This window comes from Dipodomys spectabilis, unplaced genomic scaffold (assembly GCF_019054845.1).
Source record: "Dipodomys spectabilis isolate Male_0828 unplaced genomic scaffold, ASM1905484v1 ptg000080l, whole genome shotgun sequence".
NCBI lineage: Eukaryota > Metazoa > Chordata > Mammalia > Rodentia > Heteromyidae > Dipodomys > Dipodomys spectabilis.
Window position 1 is genome coordinate 3,709,342 of NW_024870757.1, and position 26,707 is coordinate 3,736,048.

The 26,707-nt window shown below is 59.5% G+C and overlaps 3 protein-coding genes across 4 annotated transcripts; 1 reads left to right on the forward strand and 2 right to left on the reverse strand.

The window, feature by feature from the left end:
* Positions 1–331: 331 nt before the first annotated feature.
* On the reverse strand, positions 332–1,898 carry Znf580 (zinc finger protein 580). The gene is made up of 2 exons (XM_042683249.1): positions 1,760–1,898; positions 332–1,261 (listed from the first exon to the last, which is right to left on the reverse strand). The coding sequence occupies exon 2, from the start codon at positions 1,247–1,249 to the stop codon at positions 731–733; it is 519 nt and encodes a 172-aa protein (XP_042539183.1). The 5' UTR covers positions 1,250–1,261; positions 1,760–1,898; the 3' UTR covers positions 332–730.
* Positions 1,899–12,161: 10,263 nt separating this feature from the next.
* Positions 12,162–14,387, forward strand: Znf784 (zinc finger protein 784). The gene is made up of 2 exons (XM_042683246.1): positions 12,162–12,303; positions 13,277–14,387. Exons 1-2 carry the CDS (start codon positions 12,226–12,228, stop codon positions 13,928–13,930), a joined length of 732 nt encoding a protein of 243 aa, XP_042539180.1. The 5' UTR covers positions 12,162–12,225; the 3' UTR covers positions 13,931–14,387.
* Positions 14,388–15,555: 1,168 nt separating this feature from the next.
* On the reverse strand, positions 15,556–25,038 carry Znf865 (zinc finger protein 865). Of its 2 annotated transcripts, none has more exons than XM_042683356.1 (2): positions 25,014–25,038; positions 15,556–18,983 (listed from the first exon to the last, which is right to left on the reverse strand). In XM_042683356.1, the coding sequence occupies exon 2, from the start codon at positions 18,976–18,978 to the stop codon at positions 15,889–15,891; it is 3,090 nt and encodes a 1,029-aa protein (XP_042539290.1). In that variant the 5' UTR covers positions 18,979–18,983; positions 25,014–25,038; the 3' UTR covers positions 15,556–15,888. The 2 variants fall into 2 exon arrangements, with proteins under 2 accessions (XP_042539290.1, XP_042539289.1); XM_042683355.1 differs by lacking the exon at positions 25,014–25,038 and adding an exon at positions 24,539–24,696.
* Positions 25,039–26,707: the final 1,669 nt, after the last annotated feature.

A 26,707-nucleotide genomic window follows, 5' to 3' on the forward strand; every position in this document is an offset into this window, starting at 1 on the left:
GTCGAGTTAGCCTTCGTCCGGGCTCTGCCCCCGCAGGTGCCCGGGCCACGCCCACTTGCGGCCACGCCCACCCCGCTCCGTACCGGTGCCGCGGCCTCTCGAGTCCGGGCGACTCCGCGCCGGTGTGCCCGGAAGCTGGCGACGCCGAGAAAGGGGAGCAAGGACGCCGAGACGGAGAGGGTCTTCGGGAAGACGACGGGGGCGGGGCCCCGGGAAAGTGCTCCGACCGGCAACTCGCTCCGAGAGGAAGGTTCCCGGGCGCCCGCGGTCCGGGCCCGACTCCTTTTACCCCCACGGCACCCCCACGCGCACGCAAGAATGGGCCTGGAGACGGAGTGCGGAATGTTTATTGAGAAACGAGGGAGGAATCCGTGGGCGTCAGAGGAAAGTGGAGGCGAGCCGGCCCGCGGGGGCACGGATGGGTCGGGCCTGGCTCGGACGCTGGCCGGCCGTGCCCCGCCTCCCAGGGCGGGAGACCGGGCTTGGGGGTGGGGGAACCGGGGCGCCGCGAGATCGCCGCACCCGTGGGGGCTCGCACCGCGCAGCGGGGGCCGGGGGAGCCCGGGTCCGACCCGCTGGAGGCCCAGGGAGGGGCGGCAGGCTTTGGTCTACATCACACGGCTAGACGGGAGGGGGAAGGGGGACGATGCTCCTCCCGCTGGGCGGACTGGGAGCCGAGGCCCGGGTTGGCAGTCACCTCGGCGGCCCCGGGCGTGGGCGCGGGGCCGGCTCAATGCAGGCGCACGTGTTGCGCCAGCTCCGCGGCGTCCTGGAAGCGGCGCGGGCAGAGCGGGCAGGTGTGCGGCGGGCCGGCACGGGCGCGGTGCGTGGCGCGGTGCCGCGACAGGTGACTGGAGCGCTTGAAGGCCTTGCCGCAGGCGCCGCACGTAAAGGGCTTGAGGTCCGAGTGTGACACGCGGTGGCTCTGCAGCCGCAGGGGGCTAGCGAACACGCGCGCGCACTCCGGGCAGCTGTAGCCCTTGCGCGGGCCGGGCTCGCCTGGGGGCGCCTCGCGCGGCGGCGGGCCCCGCGGCTCCTCCTCCAGCGGAACCGTGTACGTGTACGGAACCCCGTTGGCGTCGATGAGCAGGTGGCGGCCCAGCCGCGGGGGCCGGGGCCCCGCCGCCGACGACGCGGCGGAGGAGGGGCCTTCCGCCTTGGGGAAAGGGGGTGTCTGGGGGGGCGGAGGGTCCATGACCTCCGGAGAGGAGGACCGAGGGTGGGACGGCCGCGGCGGCAGCAGCAGCATCAGGAGCGGCAGCTGGGAGCGGCGGAGGGAGAGCTCGAGTTAAGATCGCTCCCTCCTCCGGCGAGGCCGGGACCCCGTCCGCGGCCCCTTCCGGCGCCTCGGGCCCCGGCCCCCCGCGCCTCCTCCATCGTCCTCTCCTGGAGACCGGGCCGCCCCGTCTAGCGGACACCACGACCTCCCCTCCCCCCCCAGCCCCAGTAACCCAGTTCCCCACTTTCCACTCCCGGGTCAGCCGCGCTGCTCCCCCACGTCGGCCTCCCCGCCCGCCCCTTCACCGGCGTGCTCCCGCTCCCCGATCCCACCTCGCCACCGCTTCACGCGCGCACCCGGGCCGCGGTAAGGGGCCAGACCCCGCGCCCCACCCTCGGGTTTCTCCCGACGCCGGCCCCAGCCACTGCAAGGCGCGCCCGCGTCTCCACCCCGCCCCGGCCGCGGTCCCCCACGTCCCTCGGGGCCCCGGCACGCCCCGCGCCCCTCCGCCGGCTCCTCCCTCCATCCCGGCCCCCGTACCCAGTGCAGCGGCCTCTCGGGTCCGGGGGGGAACGGCCGAGGTCCCGGGCGGCCCGGGGCTTGCCCTAGCGAGCGCCTCGGCTGGACCGAGCTTTCGGGAAGCTCCGGGCCGGCGGCGCCGGGGACGCGGGACCGGGGGGCGCGGGGGGACGCGGGGGGCGGCGGCGTCCCTGGGAAAGGGCGCCGGCCGGAAGCGCGCGCGTCCGCACGAAGGTTCCGGCGCCGCAGCCGCCCGGGCTGTGGGAGCGTGCGGGCCGGGAGGGGCGGGGCCTGCGGGGCGGGGGACCCCTTGCGCCCCAACCTCACGCAGCCCCCTGCGTGATGAGGAGCGGACCTTGGGCGTCCTTCACCGCCTGGGACGCTGGCAGGCGCCTCCGCCGACCTCCTCCTCCCCGGCCTCCGGAATGCGGGGCACCGGTGCCTGAGCGCGGCGCGCCCGGGAGGGGTCCGTGCGTCTCGGAGAGAGGCGCTCGCTGCACAGCCTGGGGCGGTCTCACACGCCCACACCCCCTGCCTAAGCCTTTTGAAAACGGCATTACAGGTGTGAGCTACGGTGTCCAGCCAGGCACCTCCCGAGGTACTGCCCAAGTGCAAACCTTTTAGCCCGGCATTGAACGCCTCCCGCCTCCCAGTCTCAGCCCCCATCTCCGCCCCGGCCTTCACCCAACCCTGACGAGGCAGCCGCAGTTAATAAAGCCATGGATGAACTTGAGAAGCCGAGGCGCAGCCGGAAGGGGAAACGCCTAACTCTAAGTGGGGAGGACCAGCGAGGAGTTGGAGTGACAGAGAAGCCCTCTCTACCTGCCTCCCCCATCCTCCATCCCTCCTCCTTACCCTCGGCCCCCACTCACACGAATCTCAGTCATTCATTCCACAAACGGTGCCTTCTGCATGCCGGCCTCTGAGTGCAAAGGAGAGAACTGGATAGAGGTCGTCCCTGGTATCTCCCATGCGGAAGGCCTGGGGGGGAGGTGGCTCCCGGACTAGGGCACTCTCCTAGGCTTTGTAGGATGACAAAGACCAAATTACCATAATGTTCCCTCCATCTGAACAGTTCGGGAGACAGTTCAGGCACTGCGGTGGGCACGGTCAGCAGCAGCACTGGGAACCTTATCAGCCAAGACTGGGATTTCAAATGAGTCGTTTAATTCTTAGTTCAGCTTAAGCAGTTCACTGATGAGGAAACAAGACACTGAGAAGCCAGTGGTCTCATGGAGTGGGGGGGACAGGAGGGGTCGTGCAGAGCCAGGATTAGAAGATAATGCTAGAGAGATCTTTCCTGTCTGGCCCACATGCTCATTGTTGGGAATGGGCAGGCAGTGTCCTGAGGATAGCATCCCTAGGAGAACAGCACCCAACATGGAAGAGGTCCCTGACTTAGCCATCTCTGCCTTTCAAAGGGACAGCTTGAGATTAAAGAGCCACAGGTGTGGACAAAGGCAGTGAGAAGCAGAAGATCCCTGTTCACACCCAGCCCTGTAACTTCAGGAAGACATTGTCTAGGTGCCTTATATACACACATACAAGTAATGTGTGTGCATGTATGTCAGGGCCCCTGGCTCTCACTTGGCTTCTTCAAGTGGGGCTCTGCCACTGGAACCACAGCTCCACTTCTGGCTTTTTGCTAGTTATCTAGAGGTGAGAGTCTCCTGGAATTTGGTGCCCAGGCTGGCTTCTAACCTCAATCCTCACAGCTCACTCTCCTGTGTAGCTGGGATTACAGGCGTGAGCCATCCAGCCAAAGCTATGTTTAATACTGACTGCAGCCATCGTGAGTCACACCTCCACAAATGCTCCAAAATGAAAGTAGTCAGTGTTTCCTGCCCAGCTGCCCAGCAGGGAGAAGAACAGTTGGTCATGTGTAGAATGTGAGGCTTCCCAGCTGGACTCTGGTGTCAGCCATATACCTGCCTCTTGGATATCAGCTAATGGAAGGTAGGTGCCTTCTAGCTCTGTTACCCACCCTCCTTCCTGCTACCACAAATTTTGGAGGCTCACTTGATCTTGCTGCCCCCACCCCCATCTCGTCACTATTCTATTATTCTCCCAGTAAATCAAGCTTAGTGAAATCCTGTGTCTATCCCTGCCTATTGTTGCTCCTTGGGGCTGGTTCTCATGTCCTGGAGCTGTGTAAATATTTCTACACTTCAGACACATGACAGCCAAACTCCATTTCACATGCTAGGGTTTCAATCTCAGCAATTCTGACAGACAAGTCTACAGGATGCAGGCAAATAGGCAGCCATGGTGAACAGTCAGAGTGCGATGGTTGTTCCAGAAGCAGGTGACCCAACCTGAGGGACAGCTGCAAAGATATTCTAGAGCCAATGTCCCAGTTCAGTGTTCGAGGACCCAACTATGTGTGGGAACCCCCACACTCAAGAGCCCAGAAGCATGGCTGGAAAGGTGGCTCAGTGGTAGAGTGCTCGCCTCGCATGCATGAAGCCCTGGGTTTAATTCCCCATACACAGAAAAAGCCGGAAGTGGCACTGTGGCTCAAGTGATAGAGCGCTAGCCTTGAGCAAAAGCAGCTCAGGGACAGTGCCCAGGTCCAGAGTTCAAGCCCCAGGACTGGTGAGAGAAAAAAAAAAAAGTGGAGGCTGGAGGATCACGATTTCCGTGCCAGCCTGGGGTACCCAGTGATAAAGTGTCTCAAAACCACAAACATTTTGGAAGAGCAAGAGAGCCAAACCATGGAACACTAAGTCCTGGCAAAAGCTAGGAGTGAAAGAGCAGAGGGAAGCAGTCATCTGCCAGCACAACTGAGCCAACCAGAGACAAAGCTGGCTGAAGACCCCCACCAGCACTAGACTGAAGTATTGATCCTGCTGGCATGAAGTCACCACGGGAAGACAGGGGCGGCACACGTGCCACACACAACTACTACTCCCCTGGAACCAATAGTGAAAGAAGAGAAGTTCAGAAGAGAAGCTCCAGAGAGAGCTTGGCTCAGAGCTGGAGTCAGGCAGGACTTAGAGTAACTTTCTGTGTTGAAAAAAAAAAAATTACAGAGAAAAGGTCCCTCCAGACAGCAGGGACAGCTCAAGACTTAATACCTGCAGGTGTGGGCCTGTAAGAGTATTGCATTTGGCCCAAGCACCATATGGTGAGAGGTGAGCTGGATGGTGTGCCAGCATTGCCAGGAGTGTGCCAAATGAAAAAGCACTCGTCTAGCACCTGCCTAGACACCGAGTGTACTCCCAACACCACTTAATAGGGCTGGGAAGGTGGCTCAGTGGTAGAGCGCTTGCCTTACATGCATGAGGCCCTTGGTTCGATTCCTCAGCACCACATAAGCAGAAAAGAAAAAAAAAAGCTGGAAGTGGCACTGTGGCTCAAGTGGTAGAGCACTAGCCTTGAGCTGAAGAGCTGAGGGACAGCGCCCAGGCCCAGAGTTCAGGCCCCACGACCAGACCAAAAAAAACAAAACAAACAAACCAACACCACTTAATAAGTCTGGGTGCTCAAGCCTGTTGATAGGGTAAACTAAACTTTACCAGAGAACCACACAGATATCCAGGTAGAGAGAACAAAGATTTATTGCTGGGGATGGGGTCGGCAAGACTCCTTCTCACAAGGGAGAAGTGAGAAGAAGCACTGGCTATTGTCCGAGGTGACCTATATAACCTAGGAGGTTTAGGAGGGCCTAGAAGGGTCTAGGAGGCAGAGACCCTGGTGAAGACGTGAGGGCCAGGGGTTTCATCATAGCAGACTAGGATTTATGGCTGCTGCCCAAGTAGTAGATAAGGGCCCTGCAGCTGCCCAGACCTGAAGGTCACTCTAAGGGGCTCCTGCTGCCTTATATGGTGGTAGCTGCCCCAGAGAAGTGCCACCCCAACGTAGAGGAGATTGGAGGCTAATTATTTACTGCCTTTACTAAATGGGTCTAGTGTTGACTAGGAAGGGAGCATGCTATGCTGTGGAGAGGGAAAGGAGTATACTAAGCTATGGGAAGGGAGCTCATCAGAGGGTGGTGCGTGTCCTTCCTTCCAGTTATTTTCCATCAGAAAGATCTTAGAAACTGGCTTGGGGGGGGGGGGGTATGGAGGATAAATTAGAGGCCAGCCTGGACTACATAGTGAGACCAGTTTCAAAAGGAAAAGCTCTGGGGAGGCAAAGAAAAGAGGATCTCAGGCTCCTTGTGAGAAGCCTGTCTCCATATCAAAAAAGGGCAGGGGAGAAGATAGAAAAAATAAATAGGGCTGGGAAGGTGGCTTAGTGGTGGAGTGCTTGCCTAGCATGCCTGGAGCCCTGGGTTCCATTCCTCAGTAACACGTAATAGAAAAAGACGGAAGTGGTGCCGTGGTTCAGGTGGTAAGACTTCAGGTGGTAAGCCTTGAGCAAAAGAAGCTCAGGGACAGTGCCCAGGCCCTGGGTTCAAGCCCTAGGACTGGCAAAAATATAAAGATGTCGGACCTGCGTAGCTAGGAGCTGGCCCCGTCACCCTCCGGGAAGAACATAACCTGGCTGTTACAAGTCCCCAAGAACCCAAGTGACTTTTACGCGGGTCCCAAGAACAGGGCGCAGCGGGGGAACGGGCAGCCGCTGGGGAGAACCCAAGCCTTTGCTTCCGTCCGAGGCCCCGCCCCGCGCCTCCCCGCGTTGGCCCTCCCACAGCGGCCCCTCTAGCCGCCCCGCTCTCGATGGTGTCGCTCTGGCCTCCGCGCAGCTTTCTATGGTCATCCCTACACCCCACCCCGACCCAGTGCTCGCGGTTTCCGATGTTGTCCGGTTCCGGGGCAGTCGGCCGCCTGCGCCCGTCGGGGTCCCCGTCTCGCTCAGCCACACTGAGAGACAGGCGTGTAAAAGAGTGATTTTCAGCGAGGAACCGGCTTGGCAAGGCCCATCTCCAAGGGAAAGGGACCCGGCTTGAGCGCACGCATTTCCGGTCCGCGGCACCAAGGGCTCCGGGGGGAAACCGATGGCGAAGAGAGGACGAATCCGCGTCCCACGGGACCGGGCATCTTCCTGTTACCAGGGGTCTCCCCAGAACTGTCACCCTCCGCAGAGGGCACTCCCGCCTCCCCGCCTCGCTTTCGTTCTGACGGTGCTGGGGACAGATGGGGGGACGGGGACGTCGTTCTGCGGAAGGTGACGCCCCAAGTGGGGAGAGAGCTCGTCCCCCAAACTAGCCGGCACCAGACAGATGGGCCTCTGGTCTCAGCACTCACAACCTCGGGCTCCTCGGGTTTGGAAACTGACAGACAGGCTCGTAAAAAGACACGAGGCCTTCACAGCCCCGGCTGGCAGGAGTCCCCCTCGCCGAAGCAAAGCGGGCATTACGCTTTCCTCCAGAATCATTGAAGCCATTGAGGCAGGTTTGCCACCAACCAATAGTGGCTGGCCCCGTCTCCTCAGTCTGTCAACCCCATTCAATTCACGTGTGAAAGAAACTGGATTAGGATTTCTACAAACCCGAGAGGATACTGAAACTACAACAGCTGTGAGCACAGAATAAGACTATGATTGGCAGATGCTAGACTAGGAATCCATGTGCACTTCATCGCTGAGCTACATCATCCCCAAACCAATAATAATTTCTGATCACCTGTTTTAACATAAAGCCTATTATCTTTGTATCCCTTGTAGAAAGTGGTAGCCAGGCATCGCCGGCTCACGCCTGTCATCTTAGCTACTCAGGAGGCTGAGATCTGAAGATCCGGGTACCAAACCAGGCCAGGCAGGAAAGTCTGTGAGATTCTTTATCTCCAATAAACTATTCAGAAAAAGCTAGAAGTGGTGCTCTGGCTCAAGTGGCAGAGTGCTAGCCTTGAGTACAAAAAGGTCTAGGGACGGCACCCAGGCCCTGGGTTCACAGCCCCAGGACAAAAAACAAACCAAAACAACAACAACAAAAAAAGCAGCAGCAAGGTGCCAGTAGCTCATGGCAGTCATCCTAGCTACTCAGGAGACTGAGATCTGAGGATCGAGGTTCAAAGCCAGGTCGGGCTGGAAAGTCCGTGAGAGACTTCTCTCCAATAAAGCACCAGAAAACCAGAAGTAGTGCTGTGGCTCAAGTGGTAGAGGGCTTTCCTTGAGCTGAAGAGCTGAGGGACTGCTTAGGCTGTGTTCAAGCCCCATGGCTGACAAAAAATAATGGACAGAGCCGAGTGCTGGTGGTGCATGCCAGTAATCCTAGCTACTCAGGAGGCTGAGATCTGAGGATAACGCTTTAGCTTCAAAGCCAGCCCAGCAGGAAAAGTCTGAGACTCTTATCTCCAATAAAACACCAGAAAACCAGAAGTGGCGCTATGGCTCAAGTGGTAGTGAGCTTGCCTTGAACTGAAGAGCTGAGGGACAGTGCTTGCCTAGAGTTCAAGCCCCAGGACCAAAAAAAAAAAAAAAAAAAAAAAAAAGATAAAATAAATAAAGGACAGGACCAGGTCTGACCAAGCAAACCGAGCAAGAATGCCTGGATCCAAGCCCTAGTAACAGCCGAAGCAAGAATCACAAAAAGAAAATGATATTACAACATTATATGATGTAGATACGAGAATGTATAAGAAAAAAGTCAGGGCTGGGAAGGTGGCTCAGTGGTAGAGTGCTTGTCTTGCATGCATGAGGCCCTGGGTTCAATTCCTCAGCACCACATAAAGGAGAAAAAGCCAGAAGTGGTGCTGTGGCTCCAGTGGTAGAGTGCTAGCTTTGAGCTGAAGAGCTGAGGAACAACGCCCAGGCCCAGAGTTCAGGCTCCATAATTGGCAAAAAAAAAAAAAAAAGTCATACAGATGTATTATCAGTATAATTTCAATTTGTTTTGTTTGTGCTGGTTTTGAACTTAACCTGGGAGCTTTCGGCTTTTTTTTTGCACACCTTCACTTCCAGCTTTTTTTGTTGTTGTTGTTGGTCGTGGGGCCTGAACTCTAGGCCTGGGCACTGTCCCTCAGCTCTTCAGCTCAAGGCTAGTGCTCTACCACTTGAGCCACAGTGCCACTTCTGGCTTTTTCTGCTTATGTGGTGCTGAGGAGTCGAACCCAGGGCCTCGTACACAAGGCAAGCACTCTACCACTGAGCCACCTTCCCAGCCCCTTCCAGCTTTTTTTTTTGTGTGTGTGTGTGTTTTTTTTTGGGGGGGTCCGGTCGTGGGGCCTGAACTCTGGGCCTGGGCACTGTCCCTCAGCTCTTTAGCTCAAAGCTAGTGCTCTACCACTTGAGTCACAGCGCCACTTCCGGTTTTTTTCTTTTTTGCTTATGTGGTGCTGAGGAATCGAACCCAGGGCCTCAGGCATGCAAGGCAAGCGCTCTACCACTGAGCCAACTTCCCAGCCCCCTTCCAACTTTTTTGGTAGTTAATTGGAAATGAGTCTTGCAGATGTTCCTGACCAGGCTGGCTTTGAATCACAACACTCAGATCTCAGCCTCTTGAGTAGTATATGATTACAGGTGTTAACTACAGCAGCCAGATGTTTTTTTGCTAGTCCTGGAGCTTGAACTTGGCCTGGGCACTGTCCCTGAGCCTCTTTGTGCTCAAGGCTAGCACTTTGCCACTTGAGCCAAAGTGCCACTTCCAACTTTTTCTTTTCTTTTTTCTTTCTTTTTTTTTTGGGGGGTCCAGTCGTAGGGCCTGAACTCTGGGCCTGGGCGCTGTCCCTCAGCTCTTCAGCTCAAGGCTAGCGCTCTACCACTTGAGCCATAGCGCCACTTCCGGCTTTTTTCTTTGCTTATGTGGTGCTGAGGAATCGAACCCAAGGCCCCAGGCATGCAAGGCAAGCACTCTACCACTGAGCCACCTTCCCAGCCCCTCTTTTTTTTTGCGGGGGGGGGGGGGTCAGTCATGGGGCTTGAACTCTGGGCTTGGGCGCTGTCCCTATGCTCTTCAGCTCAAGGCAAGTGCTCTACCACTTGAGCCACAGCGCCACTTCTGGTTTTCTAGCGATTTATTGGAAATAAGAGTTTCATGGAAGCCGGCCACCGGTGGCTCACGCCTGTAATCCTAGCTACTCAGGAGGCTGAGATCTGAGGATCATGGTTCAAAGCCAACCTAGGCAGGAAAAGTCCATGAAATTCTTTTTTTTTTTTTTTGTCGGTTGTGAGTCTTGAACTCTGGGCCTGGGCGCTGTCCCTCAGCTCTTCAGCTCAAGGTGAGCGCTCTACCACTTGAGCTACAGCGCCACTTCCGATTTTCTGGTGGTTTATTGGAGATAGGAGTCTCAAGGTCTTTCCTGCCCGGGCTGGCTTTGAACCGCGATCCTCAGATCTCAGCCTCCTGAGTAGCTCAAGGTCTTTCCTGCCCGGGCTGGCTTTGAACCGCGATCCTCAGATCTCAGCCTCCTGAGTAGCTAGGATTACAGGCGTGAGCCACCAGCGCCCGGCATCCATGAAATTCTTATCTCCAATAAACCACCAGAAAACCAGAAGTGGTGCTGTAGCTCAAGTGGTAGAGTGCTAGCCTTGAGCTGAAGAGCTGAGGGACAGCACTCAGGCCCAGAGTTCAAGCCTCATGACTGACAAAAATAAATAAATAATAGATTAATAAAAAGCACCAGTGGCTCACACCTGTAATCCTAGCTATTTAGGCAACTGAGATCTGAGATTTGTGGTTCAAAGCCAGCCCCGGCAGAAAAGTCTGTGACACTCTTATCTCTAACCCCCAGGAAACTGGAAGCAGCACTGTGGCTCAAAGTGGTAAGCACTACACTTGAGCTGAAGAGCTCAGGGACGGTGCCTAGGACCTGAGTTCAAGCCCCACCACTGACCAAAAACAAAACAAAACAAAAAACCTGTAATCTATTTTGAGGAATTACAATTCAAGACTGGGTAAAATCAAAGGTTTCCTTGAAAAATAAGACTAAGACAAAAATGGCTGTTGGGAATTGCTCATGTGCCTAGAAAACTAAAGTTCCTGAGTTAATTCATACTTTGATTGTGAAAATAGTATCAAATGTAAACAAATTCACAATTACACAGAAGTAATATTGTGTATCTGTTGAGATATGATAGATTGTGCTGCAGTAACAAGCACAAAAGCTCAATGTACTAACACAATGAACCTGTCTTTGGTCTGGCCATACTGGAGTTTGAACTTGGAGCCTTGTACATGCCATACAGTCACTCTACCACTTGAGACCCAGCTTGAGCCTGAGCCTAGATTCTAGGTTACATATGTGTATCTGGGTCTGGGCATTGTAGAGCAGTGGTACAGAGTACCACTGACATTCAGCAAACCTTGGGCCAGGATGAGTTTCCTTAAGGGACCATTTCAAACCTGAGCCACTTAATGCAGCATACACTTCTTGTGAATGTTCACTCTCTGTGCAGGCCTGCACCAGCTCACGTTGGGTGTGATTGTCCTAAAGGAATGCCACCCACCAATCACCCCCTACCACAGATCAGCAAGAATGGCTGAGTGCGGGGTGCGAGTGGGGGACTCCAGGGCCCCTACAGAGGCTTGACCGGGCTCACACTCCACCGGCCCTCACATGTCCTGGCCCAAAGGAAGCCAAATGGCCACAAAGTGAAATGTCACCCTCTGTGCTCCCATGCTTGTAACAGGGGATCTCCTGCCCCACCTGTCCGAGGAAGAGGTCTCCCAGGTTTCACTGGGTTTTCGGGACAAGTCTACAGTTTTGCAGGAGAAAGGGGAATGGTCTAGGAGATGCAGTGACCTAAGGCCACCACCGGAGGAGCCTGTCCTTAGTGCTGCCACAAACTCCCCTTCGGGGGGCCTTCCTCCTCCCAAGCTGGGAGCTTTGCGGGATGTTTCCTCCCAGGACCACCCGTGCTGCTGTTTACTAACCGCCCCCCGCCCCCCCCCCCCCCCCCCCCCCCCCCGCCCAGCCACACGTTCAGCGCTTTTTGGCCTGGTTGCGTCGCCCCGGTGCGTGCGTGGACCTGGCTCTGCCTATCTGAGATTTATGCTTATTGCCAGGGTGATGAACAGGCCATGGAGGCACACTCGGACGGAGCTCGGGGCGCTCGTGTGCCGCAGCTGACCTCCAGCCGCCATCTCCCCCTTCTCGGCCTCCCAAGAAGCTTGCAGGTTAGGCAAGCACCAAGGCCCCAGGAGACCGGTCGAGAAGGGGGCAACGGAACGTTCTCTGCCAGCGCTGTCCCGGACCGGCGATCCTCCCACTCCCGGCCCCTCTATCAGCCATGTTCCACCAAACCCCGGTTTTAAGGATCTTTCTCGACACTGACTTAAAACAAAAACCTTACATGGCAAACTATGTATCACGCACAGGTGCACGGAGGTGCATTCCTGAGGGCCCCGGGGGCTGCGTGGCCTGGCCGGGGCAGGGACCCCGCTGCTGGAAGCTGCTGCCCGGTCCGCTCCGGCTCCGCCCGGGCCCGGGCCCGGCGGGGAAACCGGGCCGCCGCGGGGCTCCGCCTCTCTGCGCTCCCCGCCCCCTCTCGGCCACGCCCCCTCACTGTCCCGCGGCGCGCCTGCGCCATACCTCTGACGACAGCCCGGTCACGGCCCCTTTCCAGAATGCTCATTGGCCTCGGGGGCGGGGCTTGAGCACAAGATGGCCACCGTGCGCCCGGAGCCCCGGATTCCGAGCTCACCGACCCCGGAGTCAGCGTCCCCGGAGCCTCCGGACCTGGTGCGGGCGGGGAAGAGGCCCCGGCGAGCAGGCCCAGGCCGGGAGGGGAGCTCAGGGCAGGGAGCGGGGCCTACGACAGCAAGGAGGGGAGGAACTAGGTTCTGTAGGGGGCGGGACTCCTAGCGATTGTAGTGGGCGGGGCCTGGAGAGGAGCCTATAGGGAGAGAGGGACGGGGCCTGATCGAGGCGTGCCTGGGACCGAGTCAGCGATGGGGCGGGATTCGCCCTCATTTGCATAACAAGAGGTGGAGCCTTCGGAAGGGAGCGGGGTCTGGGAAATTCTAGGGCTCCTGAACTTGGAGGTTGGGAAGGTAATCCTGAAAAAGGGGGAGGGGGGGGGAGTGTGTTTGAGCCTGTTCACAGGTTTGAGTGGGACCTGTAAGGGATGTGCCCCGTGCCCAAGGGCGAACTTGGGAGGAGGTCTGGATGGTCCAGATGACTCTAGATTCCCCTCCAGACGTTCCCCCCACTCTGAGAGCATTTATTCACCCAACACTCATTGAGCCGAGGCAGGCAGATCAGGGTTTCCCCGCAAAGAGCGGCGACACCCGGGGTTTGCTGTGTGCGTCCTGTGAGGGAAGAGAGAAGAGAGCTGGCTGAGTGCGGTGGTGGTGGCTAGCTAAACAGGGACTAGCTGGCCGGGCGCCGGCTCAGTTTACCCCGGGGTCAGGGCGCGGAGTGGGAGCCAGATTCGGGTGGACCTTAGTGGCGCTGTGAGGTTTGAGCGCAGCTGAAGTCCCCCCCCCCCCCCCCCCGACCGGCGCTCTACCACTTGAGCCCACAGCTCCACCCCGGCCTTTTGCCAATCATTTGAAGATGAGTCTCAGGAAGCTTCCTGCCCGGGCTGGCCTCGAACTGCTACCCTCAGATCTGAGCCTCCCGGTGTAGCTGGGACTGGGGTGCAGGTTTAACCGGTGGCGGCCTGCGGGGGGTCCCGGGCGAAGTCACAGGCCGCGCTCCCTTCCTCCGCCAGGTCTCCGGGCCCGAAGACGACAGCCCCGCCCCGCAGCCCAGCAGCCTCATCGAGATCCAGGTGGTGAGAGTCACGGACGCGGCGCCCGAGCCTGGGCCCCCCGCGCCCGGCTCCTTCCCCTGTGCCTTGTGCCCGGCCGCCTTCCGGCTGGTATCGGAGCTGCTGTTCCACGAGCACGGCCACCTGGCGGGCGCGGAGCGCGGCGGGGACCCGAGCCGCTGCCACGTGTGCGGGCTGCGCTGCCCCGGGCCAGCCGGGCTCCGCGCGCACTACCGGCTGCACACGGGAGAGCAGCCGCCGCGCTGCCCGCGCTGCCCGCGCGCCTGCCCGCCCGGGGCGACGGCGGGGGGCGCGGCGGCCGCGGGGAAGCCGTTCGCCTGCCGCTTCTGTGCCAAGCCCTTCCGCCGCTCCTCGGACTTGCGAGACCACGAGCGCGTGCACACCGGCGAGCGGCCCTACCACTGCGGCGTGTGCGGCAAGGGCTTCACGCAGTCGTCGGTGCTGAGCGGCCACGCGCGCATCCACACCGGCGAGCGCCCGTTCCTCTGCGCGCTCTGCGGCCGTGCCTTCAACAACTCCTCCAACTTCCGCAAGCACCAGCGCACGCACCTGTCAGGGCCCCGAAACATAGGGGGCCCCCGGGCGGGGCCCTGAGGCCGACGAACAGCCCCGGGACAGTGAGCGCCGAGGCGGGCCCGCCGCAGCTCGGGGGCGTGGGCTTGGATCCAGGCCCCGGGCTTACTCCACTGCAGACGCCCCGAGGGCAGGGACGCGGCCCCTCCCCCGCCCCCCAGCTCCCGTCGTCCTTGGACGGCCACGCGGGGCTGCCACCATGGAGGGGCAGCAGGGGCAGGGACCCCCAAGGACCTTCATCCCCAGCCCTGGTGGTGCCGGGACCCCAGGGCCGGCCTACCTCACTGGATTGCACTTATCTCCACCCCGGCCGGCCGGCGCGGGCTCCAGGTCTCCTCACCTCAGCCTCCTGAGCAAGGCCAGAGCGGGATCTCCATGGCGCCCCTCCCCGACACCGACACCGCGCGCCCTGCTTCCTGGGCCGGGCTAAGCGTGGACCTGGGGCCGCCTGGGTGCAGAATCGAGGACGTGGGGGCGGCAGGTGGGAACCCCAGGTCTGTTGGATTAAATGGCTTTCGGGAGCTTCTGTCTGTCTTGTATGCAGGAGCCGCCTGGCTTCCCCCTCGGGAGGAGGAATGGACACGGGGCGGCCATCAGCAAGTTGTTCTGCGCCGTCCTCCAGGTCGGTGGACGGTTCTGGGTGTCTGGAGGTGGTTTGACTGTGGCAGCGGGACCTGGGGATTGGGGCACAATGGACGCCTGCGGCTGCGGTAACCACCAAGAAGTGACTGGCCCCAGTAATGGACACCTGTGGCTGGCGGTCAGGCCCCAGTTTGTCCTTGGGAGCAGCTGCCAGCACCTCCGTGCCCCCCATGCTCCCAGGCAGCTGGGACTAGGTACAGTTCGTCCCCCCTCTTCCCACCTGCACCTCGGCCCAAGCTGAGCAGAGCCGCTAAGCGGCCCTGGAGCCCTGTGCCCCGTCCACCCCTGTCTCTTTCCTGTCCAACCATTCAGTACTTGTGGAATCTGAAGGCTTCCATCATCACCCATCTTGTGTCTCAGATGTGGGGCCCCTAGGCCTCAGAGGCCTGACCTTCCACAAGAAGCCTTGTCACTGTCACCAGAACACAGTGCCTCCAACACCGACGGGGTCAAAGGAGAATGCCAGCAGGAGCTCGGTGGTGTGCTCTCTCTCTCTCTCTCACACACACACACACACACACAGAGACACGTGCGCGCCCGCGGGATCAGAGTTGTATTTAGCAGGCCTGGCAGCTGCCAGTTTCCAGTCCTTAGCTTCCAAACTCTCCCCAACTCCAGTCTGAGTAAGAGCCTTCAGCACCCACGTGGAGTGCTTTCTGCACTCCTGTGGCTCTGTGCCCTGGCTCAGGGGTCGCCTTCACCCCATTCTCAAGGGTGACCCCCGCAGCTGCACACAGGTCTGCTTCACAATCAGAACACGGAGTCACACCACGTGAGGCCCTTGCCCACTTCATGTTCAGGGTTAGAGCTGAGGCGCCCGAGGCTTGATGCACGTCCGGGCATCAGCCAGCCTCTGGCAGCCAGGTCCGAATCCCTCTGGTGGCGGCGAGGCAGGTCTCAGTGCGGCATCAGGGGCCCTGTGCTCCCCAGCATGGGCCGCGGGACTGCCCGGGCTCCTGCACGCAGCTTCCCCACCCCAGGTCGCCGCGATACTCCTCAGCAGCCATGTTAATAACATTTATTGTTCTCTGCTCTGTACAAGCCTCGTCTGGCACCCACCCCCCACCCCAATCCAAGAGCACCCGGACCCCACCCCAGGCCTCCCAACTGTGACTTGCTCCATCCAGCCGGACTGGGGGGGTGGGGGTAGCCGAGACTCACCTGGAGCAGATCTGCTGGGGACAGAATGCGCGTGTCCACTGGGACGCGAAAAAGTCAAGAAACGTCCGGGGCCGTGGGGCCGGGCCCCAAGTTCAGAGGGGTGGCGGGAGGAGGGGCTGGCGTGATCCGCAGCTGCGCGCAGAGGGGGTAGGGGGGGAGAAGGGGCTCGACGGCGGTCAGGGGTCCTTCCCGGGCAGGGCAGCGGCCCCGGCCCCCCCGAGGCCCTCGGCCTTGTGCACCAGGCGGTGCTTCTTCAGGCCGTAGGTGTTGGCGAAGCCCTCCCCACAGGAGGAGCAGCGGAATGGCCGGCCGCCCTGGTGGGCCGCCAGGTGCTTGCGGAAGTAGCCAGGGTCCTTGAAGGCCTTGAGGCAGGCGGGGCAGCGTAGCTCAGGCCTTGGTGGCTCGTGCGCACGCTGGTGGCGCAGCACAGAGCTCAGGTAGAAAAAGCCCTTGCCGCAGTGCTCGCAGCGGTAGGCGCGCTCGCCCAGGTGCAGCCGCTGGTGCTCCAGCAAGTTGGAGCGGTAGCGGAAGGTCTTCCCACAGGCGCCGCAGCGCTGCGGACGCGCCACGGCGTGCAACCGTCGGTGCTCCGCCAGGCTGGACGACTGCGCGAAGCGCTTGGCGCACACGCCGCACTTGAATGCGCGCTCGCCGGTGTGCACCACGCGGTGCTGGCGCAGGTACCACGAGCGCAGAAAGCCGCGGCCGCACACGCCGCAGCGGTAGGGCCGCTGCTCTGTGTGGCAGCGTTGGTGGCGCATCAGCAGCGCCGCCTCCCAGAAGCGCTTCCCGCACACCGGGCAGCGGAAGCCGCGCTTCTGCCGGTGGCTGCGGCGGTGCAGGAGCAGGTCATAGGCGCCGGCGAAGCTCTGCCCGCACAGCCCGCAGCCCAGCGTCCGGCGCACCAGGTGCACGTACTTGTGCGTAACCAGGCCCAGGAAGTGCTTGAAGCTCTGCCCGCACGTGGCGCAGCTGAAGCGCTCTGGCCCCGCCCCACCGGCCCCACCAGCCGCCGCCGGCCCGCTCGTGTCCTCCGTCCCGGGGGCGCCGGCCAGCGCTGCCACCGCTGCACCCACCTCCCCGGCCAGCCCGTGGTCCAGCCCGCTGCCCGCTTCAGAGCCCGCGGCGGGGCCATCCGCAGCCTGGGGCCCGCCCGGCGCGGGCGCCAGCAGGCGCTCGGGGGCCGCCTGGTGCACCAGCTTGTGCCACATGAGGTTCTCGATGAAGCCAAAGGTTTTGCCACAGGCATCGCAGCCGTAGGGCTTCTCAGGCATGTGCGCCTCCTTGTGGCTCATCACGTGGAACAGGTCCGGGAAGTGCTCGCCGCAGTCTGAGCACGCGTAGGTCAGCGCTTCGGCTGGGGCGCCGGCGGCAGCGGCTCCCGGCCCGCAGGCCCCAGGCGCCGCGGGGCCGCCGGCCAGGGCGCAGGGCAACTGCAGGCGGTGCACCTGGCGGTGGCGGGTAAGACTCTGTGGGTAGCCGAAGACCTTGCCGCACAGCTCGCACTTGTAGGGCCGCTCACGCGTGTGCACCACATGGTGCTTGCTCAGGTGGAACGACTCGCGGAAGCGCTTCCCACACACTGGGCACTGGTGCGGCTTTTCGCCGGTATGGATTCGCTCGTGGCGCTTCAGCGTCTCGCGGCGGCCGAAGCCGCGCCCGCAGATGCCGCAGCAGAAGGTCTTCCCGGGGCCACCGGGGCCTGCGCCGCCCGTGCCCGCGCTGCCGGGCCCGGCCCCACCAAGCAGCAGCGGGTGCGCGCCCAGCAGCGGCACAGGCACGGCGCCATAGACTACTGCGGCGGCCGCAGCCGTGGCCGCCTTATCACCTTCGTTGGCGGGCGGGTCAGGGGGCAGCAGGTAGGGGCCCGGGGGGAAGGTGGCGGGCGGCGCGGGCGGCGGCGGTGGCGGTGGCGCATCCTTGGCGCCGCTGTCATGTGCGGCATGGGCCGCCTTGTGCCGCAGCAGGCTCTGCGGTGCCGAGTAGGACTTCCCGCACAGGTCGCAGGGGAAGGCGGGCCGCGCGCCGGCCGCATGCGCTGCCTGGTGCTTGAGCAGGTAGGCCGCATCACGGAAGGCCTTGCCACACACGCCACAGGGCAGGCGCAGCAGGTCGGCGGAGTGCGTCTTCACGTGGCGCTTGAGGCTCTCGCGGCGGTTGAAGCTCTTCCCGCAGGCAGAGCAGGAGAAGGGCTTCTCACCGGTGTGGATGATCTGGTGCTGGTGCAGGTGGCTGGGCTTCTTGAACACCTTCCAACACAGCGGGCAGGCGAAGGGGCCCTCGCCGCCGCCGGTGCCGGGCGGCGGGAGCGGCGCAGCCAGGCCCGCGGGGCTGTCGGTGGCAGCCGGGGGGGCGGCAGCAGTGGCAGCGGGCCCTGGCAGGCCGGTTGGGGGCGGCGGGCCCGGGGGCGCGGTCGGCGGTGGGGCCTGGGAAGCCGGGCCCGGTGGGGCCCCGGGCGCCGGCGGCGCGTCCTTGTGGCAGCGCCGGTGGCGGATGAGACTGGACACGTGGTTATAGGTGCGGCCGCAGACCCCGCACTCATAGGGGCGCTCGCCCGAGTGCACCAGCATGTGCTGCACTAGGTGCGATGACTGCTTGAAGGACTTCTGGCACACTCCGCACGGGAAGCGTCGCTCCATCAGGTACTTCAGCCGCCGGAAGTAGCCCTTGTCGTCCTTGGGGTCGCTGGCCGCGCCTGCGCCCGCTGGGGCCTGCGAGGCAGCGGTGGGCAGCGGGCCCGGGGCCCCCGCGGGGCTGCCCAGCCCTGGGGCCCCACCCGGCCCTGCTGCCGCCGCAGGCGCACCCCGCTTCAGGCTCCCGAACAGGTGCTGGTGCCCGGAGAGGTCGACAATACCCCACTGCGGGGCAGGGAAGGCGGCGTCGAAGAGCGGTGGCGGTGGCGCCCCGAAGGCGGGCGGCGGTGGTGGCGGGTCCGGCTTCTTGGCCTGCGAGGACGACGAGGAGGACGAGGAGGACGAGGTGGAAGAGGCAGAGGACGAGGCGGCCTCCGCCTTGGGCTTGAAGCCGGCCGGGCCCCCGTAGTCGTATTGCGGTGGTGGCGCGGGCGGCGGTGGCGCGGGCGGCGGGCCCGGGGCGCCGGCGCAGGGCAGCACGGCCGTCTTGCCGTGCTCGCTGTACAGCTCCAGCGGCTCGAAGCGCTGGTGGTTGAGGAACTCGAGGAAGTCGAAGGGGTAGCTCTGGAAGTGGACACCGTCCTCACCCGCCAGCCCACCGGGCCCGCCACCCGCCGCGGGGTTGGCCTCCATCTCACCTGCGGGGAGAGCATGGTGAGGACGGTGGGGCTTGGGATGCCTGGGGTGCGGGGAGATGGGGGGAGGAGGCGGGGGCATGGGCGGGGCAAGGACAGGCGACGCCCTCGGCCCTCCTGGCCCAGGCTGGCCTCTGCTCCCTGCCTTCTTCCCCATCCAGTACTCCGCCTCCACTCCCGAGGCCCAGGGTCTCCCCAACTCTGCTGCTCCTGGCCTGCACCCCCGCCTCCCTGGCCTGGACCCCTTCCTCCTCAGCCTGCATCCTCTCCTCCCTGGCCAACACCCCCTCCGGCTCCCTCTCCCCACCACCCACAGCCCCTTTCTCTCAATGCTCCCCACCAAACCCCAGGCTCAGCCTGCAAATGAGGACAGCAGCGGCACAGCAGCCTATCAGCGGGCCCCTTTCCTGCCCAGCAGTGACCCCGGGCGTCTCAAGGCCTCAGCCTTACCTCCTCATCTACAGACGCCACAGCGCATGCCCATACCACAGAGTGCCTCGAGGACTCAACCCTTTAGCACGCTTTTTCGTGGCTTTGAGTCTCGGTTCTCTCCATTTTCACCTGCCTAGTAGGTGGGATTAAAGACAGCTACCACCATGCTTGCCTGGAAGGCTTTGCAGACAGCTAATTTGGGCATCTGTATGCACTTAGTGTGCACAAGGTATTACTGTCCCTGCTGACAGGATGAGGGAGTCAGGACAAGCCTGGAGAATGGGAGAGGGATGGGACTGCAAGGATGCACATCCATGCTTGGAGCCCACCCCAGCCCTTTAAACCACCCCAGCTCTGAAATGAGAACATTGTTCTCTCTGTTGGACCATGAAGAACCTGGCTTGTGCTGTGATGTGTTCAATGTCATATGACAACAGTGTTATACAGCCACTGGTTGACCAATCAGGATACAATCCCATCTCCATGCTTAACCTCTACTGGAGTGTTTATCCAGGGACTGTACCCTGAAGACATGATGGACCAGGCACTGGTGTCTCACACCTGTAATCCTAGCTACTCAGGTGGCTGAAATCTGAGGATTGCAGTTCAAAGCCAGCCTGGGAAGGAAAGTCCGTGAAACTCGTCTCCAGTAAACCACCAGAAAATGGAAATGGCGCTGTGGCTCAAGTGGTAGAGCACTTGCCTTGAGCTGAAGAGCTGAAAGACAGCACCCAGGCCCAGAGTATAAGACCCACGACCGACCCCCAAAAAAATGGGACTGCTATGAAACCAAGGTTCCACTAAGGTAGAACCTATTTGGGGGTCTCTGGTTGCATAGAGACCTGGTATAATAGGGAATAGAGGAAGTGTCCCTGAATAGAATTGGTCTCTGCAGACTTCAGAAGCCTGCTGAAATGTGAAATTAAACCTTAAACACCCAATGAGTCCATGAAAAAATTACAAGATTTTTTTTTTAAGTGAAAATAAAAACAACATACCTACACCACATACAGCTTGGTGGGGTTTTTTGTTTTTGGGTCCGGTTGTAGGGCCTGAACTCTGGGCCTGGGCGCTGTCCCTCAGCTCTTCAGCTCAAGGCTAGCGCTCTACCACTGAGCCACCTTCCCAGCTCCAGCTTGGTGTTTTTTTTAAACTTAGATTAGTAGAGTAGCACTTGCTAGGCAAGTATAAGATTCAGTTCAGTCCTCAGCCCTGAAGAAAAAAATAAGTGTAGCTAAAGCTGTACTCGGGAGGGAAATTCATAGTGGTAAACTATTGTGATGACGAGTAAATGGATGAGATGAAGCTGATGAGAACTCCCTGGGGAAAATTCTCCAGAGCTGATAGAGGGTGTCTCCCACAGAAGGAATTCTGGGACAGTGGCGTTAGGAGGATGACACAGTGGGAAGATGCTGAAGGCAACAGAATTAATTAGGCTTATGGCAAAGTTCACTGGAATTAAGGCTAAACTCATGCCTTCTGCAGGAAGACGTGGCCTGGAGGGCTTTCTGCAGAGGTCCAGTGACTCAGCTGATCTCAGGCTGTGTTGAGAGGCTCTCTCACCTGGGTCTCACAGCATTCCCAGGCCATTCTCGGTCCCATTATCTAAGTGGGGAAATTGGGGGGGGGGCCGCAGCACTCATCCAGGTTCATGGGCACAGCAAAGGGAAAGCATGCAACAGGCCGCATCATCAAGTCCTGGTCTGCTAGAAACAATTATGTGACAGCAGCAATGAACTCTGAGCAGAGCATCCTAATGGCCAGGTCTTCCTCCAGAACCCCCTCCCAACCACCTCAGAGATCCTCAAAATTCCCCCATGTCCTCCTCCCAACCACCTGAGAGATGTTCACAATTGTTGAGAAGCCAGGCACCGGTGGCTCATGCCTGTCATCCTAGCTACTCCGGAGGCTGAGATCTGAGGATCACAATTCAAAGCCAGCCCTGGCAGTAAAGTCCATGAGACTCTTTAATTAACCACCAGAAAACTGGAAGTGGTACTGTGGCACAAGTGGTAGAGTCTAGCCTTTAGCTGAAGAATCCAGAGTTCAAGTCTCATGACTGACAAAAACAAACAGCAAGAGAGACTAGGCCAGAGAGAGCATTCTTTTCCCAGAGTCGCAGTGCTAAACAATGCCCAGGCCAGGCCCACAAAGACAAAGTGGTTCCCTACAAGATGCTGTCTGCCAGCACTTCACCTTCCATGTTGAAGACAAGCCCATAATATCCTGGACAATGCCTCCCTATCACCTCACTCCCAAATTTGTTTGATTCAATGCCAGGACAAGCAATTCCTCAACAATTCCTCTTGATTCTTTAACAAGCACCCCGTCAGTATCTTATGTAGTTAATCTCCTTCACCTTCAGAAGTACTGCAATTCACACCTAAAGATAAGACTAAGGTCAAAACCACTGTCCCTTAGTTCCAGCCCCTGCAGTCAGAGAAAAACCCCAAGTCTTTATGATGACCTTCACAACCATCACTGACCCTGGGGCTCCTTCCACTGGCCGTGGTTGCCCCCTTCCTCCCTCAGGGCTTACTCGGCCTGCCTGGGATGGTGTGACTCCCCTGTTCCACCTGCTCTCCCACCCTCTCCTCCTTCCTCTGCTCTACTTCAGTGCGGTTCTCAGGGACCACGGCCTCAGCCCCAGCTCCACCCCTCAACCTGCTCCATTCTCTCCTTACCACCCACTCTCATCTCTTGTCCCACATATGCTACTTCAACTTCCTACTCATTTTGCTGGCCCCCTCTTTACAGGTTACGTGTGTGTGTGTGAGAGAGAGAGAGAGAGCGAGCGAGCGAGCGAGAGAGAGAGACACCATGCACATAGACCCCAATACTGGGGCTTGAACTCAGGGCCTGTGCTTTTTTACTCAAGGCTAACACTCTTACCATTGAAGCCAAAGTTCTACTTCTGCATTTTGCTGAAGTAAAATCTCAGACTGAAGATAAGTCTCAGACTTTCCTTCCTGGGCTGGTTTCAAACCAAAATCCTCAGACCTTAGCTACCCACGTAGCTAGGATTGCAGGCATAAACGCCCAGCACCTGGCAGAAGCTACATTTTTAAGTTTCCTTCACTGCTCTGTCCTCAGAACCTAGGGCAGGGCATCTTTGTTAAATACCTGTTAATAAATTAATAAGGCTAAAAAAAGTATAGTTTGCTAAACGACAGGAGTCCCTTACTCATCTTGGCTCCCCTGGGGAAGGCAAGCAAGCCCCAGGAGGGCCGCAGCTGTCCAGAAGGGAATTTATATCAAGATCTTTTTGCTCAGTGCCTTATAGTAAAATGACCAAAGATAGGAATCCAGAAAGGTCAGGCCTTCCTGACATCCAGGCCCACACCTGTGTTTTCCTTCATACTCAGTGGTTTGATTTTTCCCTGCTCTGCCCTATTGAGCTGTGCAGCATTGACAAAGAGAAGTTTCCCTGTTTTTCTGTGACATCTCCTGTGTGACGTGCTCACTAAACAGCTGCAGAACATGTGAATGAAAGAAGACTCTGGGTTTGCTAGAGACCATCAAGGGCACATCATTTGTTCCAAGGCTCTTTGGGATCAAGTCTTGGTTCTTCTGTTCCATCCTCATGGGTCTGTCTCTCCTCATCCTGGCCACCATCATCCCAGAACCTTTGCTGTGTCCACGGGATCTTTGCATGACCTATCTCCAGCCTGCTCAGAAAACCCACCAAATAACAACATACTGTGTACCTGTTTTTGATCTGCCTCAACTAGACTGCAGTCCCCAAAGGTGGAAGATGAAGCTCTCTCCTTCACAGATATAAAGCTTTGGACCTAGAACAGTGAATATGTGTTCCAGGAAGAAGAAAAGCTGCTGGGTGCTGGTAGCTCACACCTACAATCCTAGCTACTCAGGAGGCTGAGATCTGAGGATTACAGTTCAAAACCAGCAGAGGCAGGAAAGTCCATGAGACTCATCTCCAATTAACCATCAGAAAACCAGAAGTGGAACTGTGGCTTCAAGTGGTAGAGTGCTAACTTTGAGCAAAAGGGCTCTGGGACAGTACCCCGGCCCTGAATTCAAACCCCACAACCGATAAAAAGAAAAATGCTTATAGGAAAAAGTGTAGATGGTGCAGTCTTCTCCAGGAAGTCCAGAAGGAAATCAGGAGAGCAGCTACAGAGCAAGATAAGAGCTGCGAAGACCAGAAGGTCACTCTGATGGGGGCTCTTTCCCCACCACACTGCTGGGGGACAGGAATTCTGAGAGCAGAGGGGCCAGGATGTAGGTCCGTGGAAGGTGAGGCATTAGTCCTTGAGAGCCTGGACTAAGCAGGCAGAGGAAAAGGATGGATGAGAGCATTAAGACAGAGCTCTAGAGGGCGCTGTTCTACCAAGGGGTGTGTTTGTAAGGGGTATTTTTTTTTTTCCTTGTGCAGGAACTGGGGACTTGAACTCAGGGCCTACGGCTCTTGCTTAGCTTTTTTTGCTCAAGCCTGGAGTCCTACCACTTGAGCCTAACCATTACTTCTGACTTTTTGTTGGCTAACTGAAGATACAGTCTCACAGACTTCCCTGTCCGGGCTGGCTTCGAACTGCGATCCTCAGATCTCAGCATCTTGAGTAGCTGGGATGACATGCGTGAGCCCCAAAGCTGTTGGCAAAAGGGGAATCACTGAGAGGGCTGGAGGGGAAAACAACAGAGAAAGAAGGTCCGCCTGGCACTGCAAGGAACGCAAGGCGTTTTCACCCCAGCCCGGGGTGCTGCAGGAGCTGCGCGGTAGGACGGCGGGGCGGCTGTTGCGGGCCACAAAGGCGACAGGCCGAGGCGGCAATCCTATAGGGGATGCCAGCCAGGGCGCTCAAGTAGCCGCCCTGCGCGGAGGGGCGGCCGGTGGCACCCGGGGGGGCCGCGGCCAGGCGCAGGGTGGGTGCCTAGAGCTGCCTGCCGGCCTGACTCGTCACCAAGGAAAGGGCTTCGCGACGACCTCCCGCGCGGCGAGCGTGGGAAAGCGAGGTCGGGGGGGGGGGCAGTGACGGGGTCCCCGAGCCAGGGCCCGCGCAGAGGCACTGGCGTTCTGAGGTGGGGGGGGCATCCTGGGGACCGCTAACGACCAGGGAGGGGCCCTCCGCCCCCGCCGCGCCCGCGCCGCGAGCCCCGTCACTCACCGGCGCCGGGGTCTCCGCCGGCAGGAGGCCGAGGAGGCCGAGGAGGAGCCGCCGCTCCGGGGAGACCCGAGGGCCCGACCGGAAGTGCCGCCCCCGCCCCCTCCCCCAGCAGCCCCGTGCCACCGCCCGGAAGCGGAAGTCGCGCCGGTTCCCGGGGCGCCGGCGTGGACTATGGCAGAAGGCGGCGGCGGCGGCGGCGGCGGCAGCGGCGGCGGAGGCGATGGGAAGTGCGCTTGCGCGCCACCCGGCGGACGGAGGCGGACAGAGAAACCCTATGCCGCTTCCGGTGGCGAGCCCATCCCGGGCGTCAGCGCTTCGTACGTGCCCGCTTCTTAGGGCGCCGCCCCCTCGCTCCGGACATCCGGTCAAGGCGCACCCTGGGGCTCGAGTCTCAAGCCGGAGCCCTGCCCCCTGCGTGTTGACCACGCCCATTCTCCCCGGGTGTGTTCGCCAAGCCTCCGCCCCCACAGCAAACCTGCTTTGTTGCTCCACCTCCGTGAAGGTTCTCTCCAAGCCTCTTCCTCAGAGAAGACCACGCCCCTCCAGGAAGCCCCGCCCAGCGCTGCTGAGCTCGGGCCACGCCCCTCCTGAGTTAAGCTCGCCCCTACCCGGGGCAAGCTGAGGCTCTCCTTATTGCCTTGCTTCGCGTTCCTGGTTCTCCACCTGCAGCATCGGGCAGCGTTGAGTACCAGACCCACACAGTAGAAACGCTGCGGGGTTGTTCTTTGAAGGCGCATCAGGACATTAGGAAGTTCAGAACCACAGCTTCAACACACGTCTGCCACCCCTCTCATAGCTCTTTAACCCAACTCCACCCAAGCAGTTGTCCTCCGCAGAGCCCCTGCGAAACCTCCCCACCTCTCTGAGGCTGCCTGCCCGTCCTGCCCAACCTGCCCACCGCCTGGGCCCGCTCAGCACCTTACACCCCAACCCAGAATTTCAGGAGCATCTCCCCAAGCTCTGCCCCCACGTGCGGGGCCTTTCCTTCCCTATCAGTTGATCACAGACCTAGTTAATCCTGCTCTATCTTCACCCATCTCCTTTCTAGGCCTCTCTCTGGTTCTCACCCTGCTACTCAGGGAGGCTTACACCTCATCCTGGCCCTTGCCCATCCGATCTCTTAAATCCTCCTGACATTGTCAGCCCTCGGGTCTGACTCACCTTCCACTGGGCTTTCTTAATGTTTAGTCCTGGGTATGAACCCAGGACCTTAAGCACTCAAGACAAATATTCTGCTACTAGCCACGTGCCAGTGGCTCACGCCTATCATCCTAGCTACTCAGGAGGCTGAGTTCTGAGGATCGAGGTTCAAGGCCAGCCAGGGCAGGAAAGATCATAAGACTCTTATTTCCAATGAACCACCAGAAAACTGGAAGTGGTGCTGTGGCTCAAGTGGTAGAGCACTCACCTTGAGCTGAAGAGCTGAGGGACAGCGCCCAGGCCCAGAGTTCAAGACCCACAACGAACCCTCCCCCCAAAAAAACTAAATTACACAGGGAAGGTGGCTCAGTGGTACAGTGCTTGCCTTGCATGCACGAGGCCCTGGGTTTAATTCCTCAGCACCACATAAGCAGGAAAAGCAGGAAGTGGTGCTGTGGCTCAAGTGGTAGAGCGCCAGCCTTGAGTGAAAGCTCAGGGACAGTGCCCAGGCCCAGAGTTTAAGCCCCACGACTGACAAAGAGTTACACTGTCATTCTTTAACTCAGTCTTTCCTTCCTAGAAACTCTGCATCACACTTGGAGCTGAATCTGTGTGTGTAGCCAAGGCGGAGGGGTAGATCCATGGCCAGCCACATACTGGCAAGGAAAACCCAGTGGTTTTGACTGTGAACAGGGACTATTTGGGGCCTGTTTGTTTTTGTCGGTCATGGGGCTTGAAGTGTGGGCTGGGCGATGTCCCTCAGCTCTTCAACTCAAGGCGAGTGCTCTACCACTTGAAACACAGCGCCACTTCTGGTTTTCTGGTGCTCATTGGAAATAAGAGTCTTATGGACTTTCCTGCCCAGGCTGGCTTTGAACTACAATCCTCAGATCTCCGCCTCCTGAGTAGTTGGATGACAGGCCTGAGCCACTGGCTCAGGGCAATATTTTGGGTCTGATGGAGAAGGAAAACAGGCTAAGGCTTTTTCTAGGCCATTCTGTCGGGTCCCACACACTCCTTTCAGGGCAT

Coding starts and splice junctions, on each gene's coding strand:
- Znf865 (XM_042683356.1), bottom strand. CDS start 18,978: ATGGAGGCCAACCCCGCGGCGGGTGGCGGGCCCGGTGGGCTGGCGGGT.
- Znf784 (XM_042683246.1), top strand. CDS start 12,226: ATGGCCACCGTGCGCCCGGAGCCCCGGATTCCGAGCTCACCGACCCCG. Junction 12,304..13,276: donor CCCCGGAGCCTCCGGACCTG/GTGCGGGCGGGG, acceptor TTCCTCCGCCAG/GTCTCCGGGCCCGAAGACGA.
- Znf580 (XM_042683249.1), bottom strand. CDS start 1,249: ATGCTGCTGCTGCCGCCGCGGCCGTCCCACCCTCGGTCCTCCTCTCCG.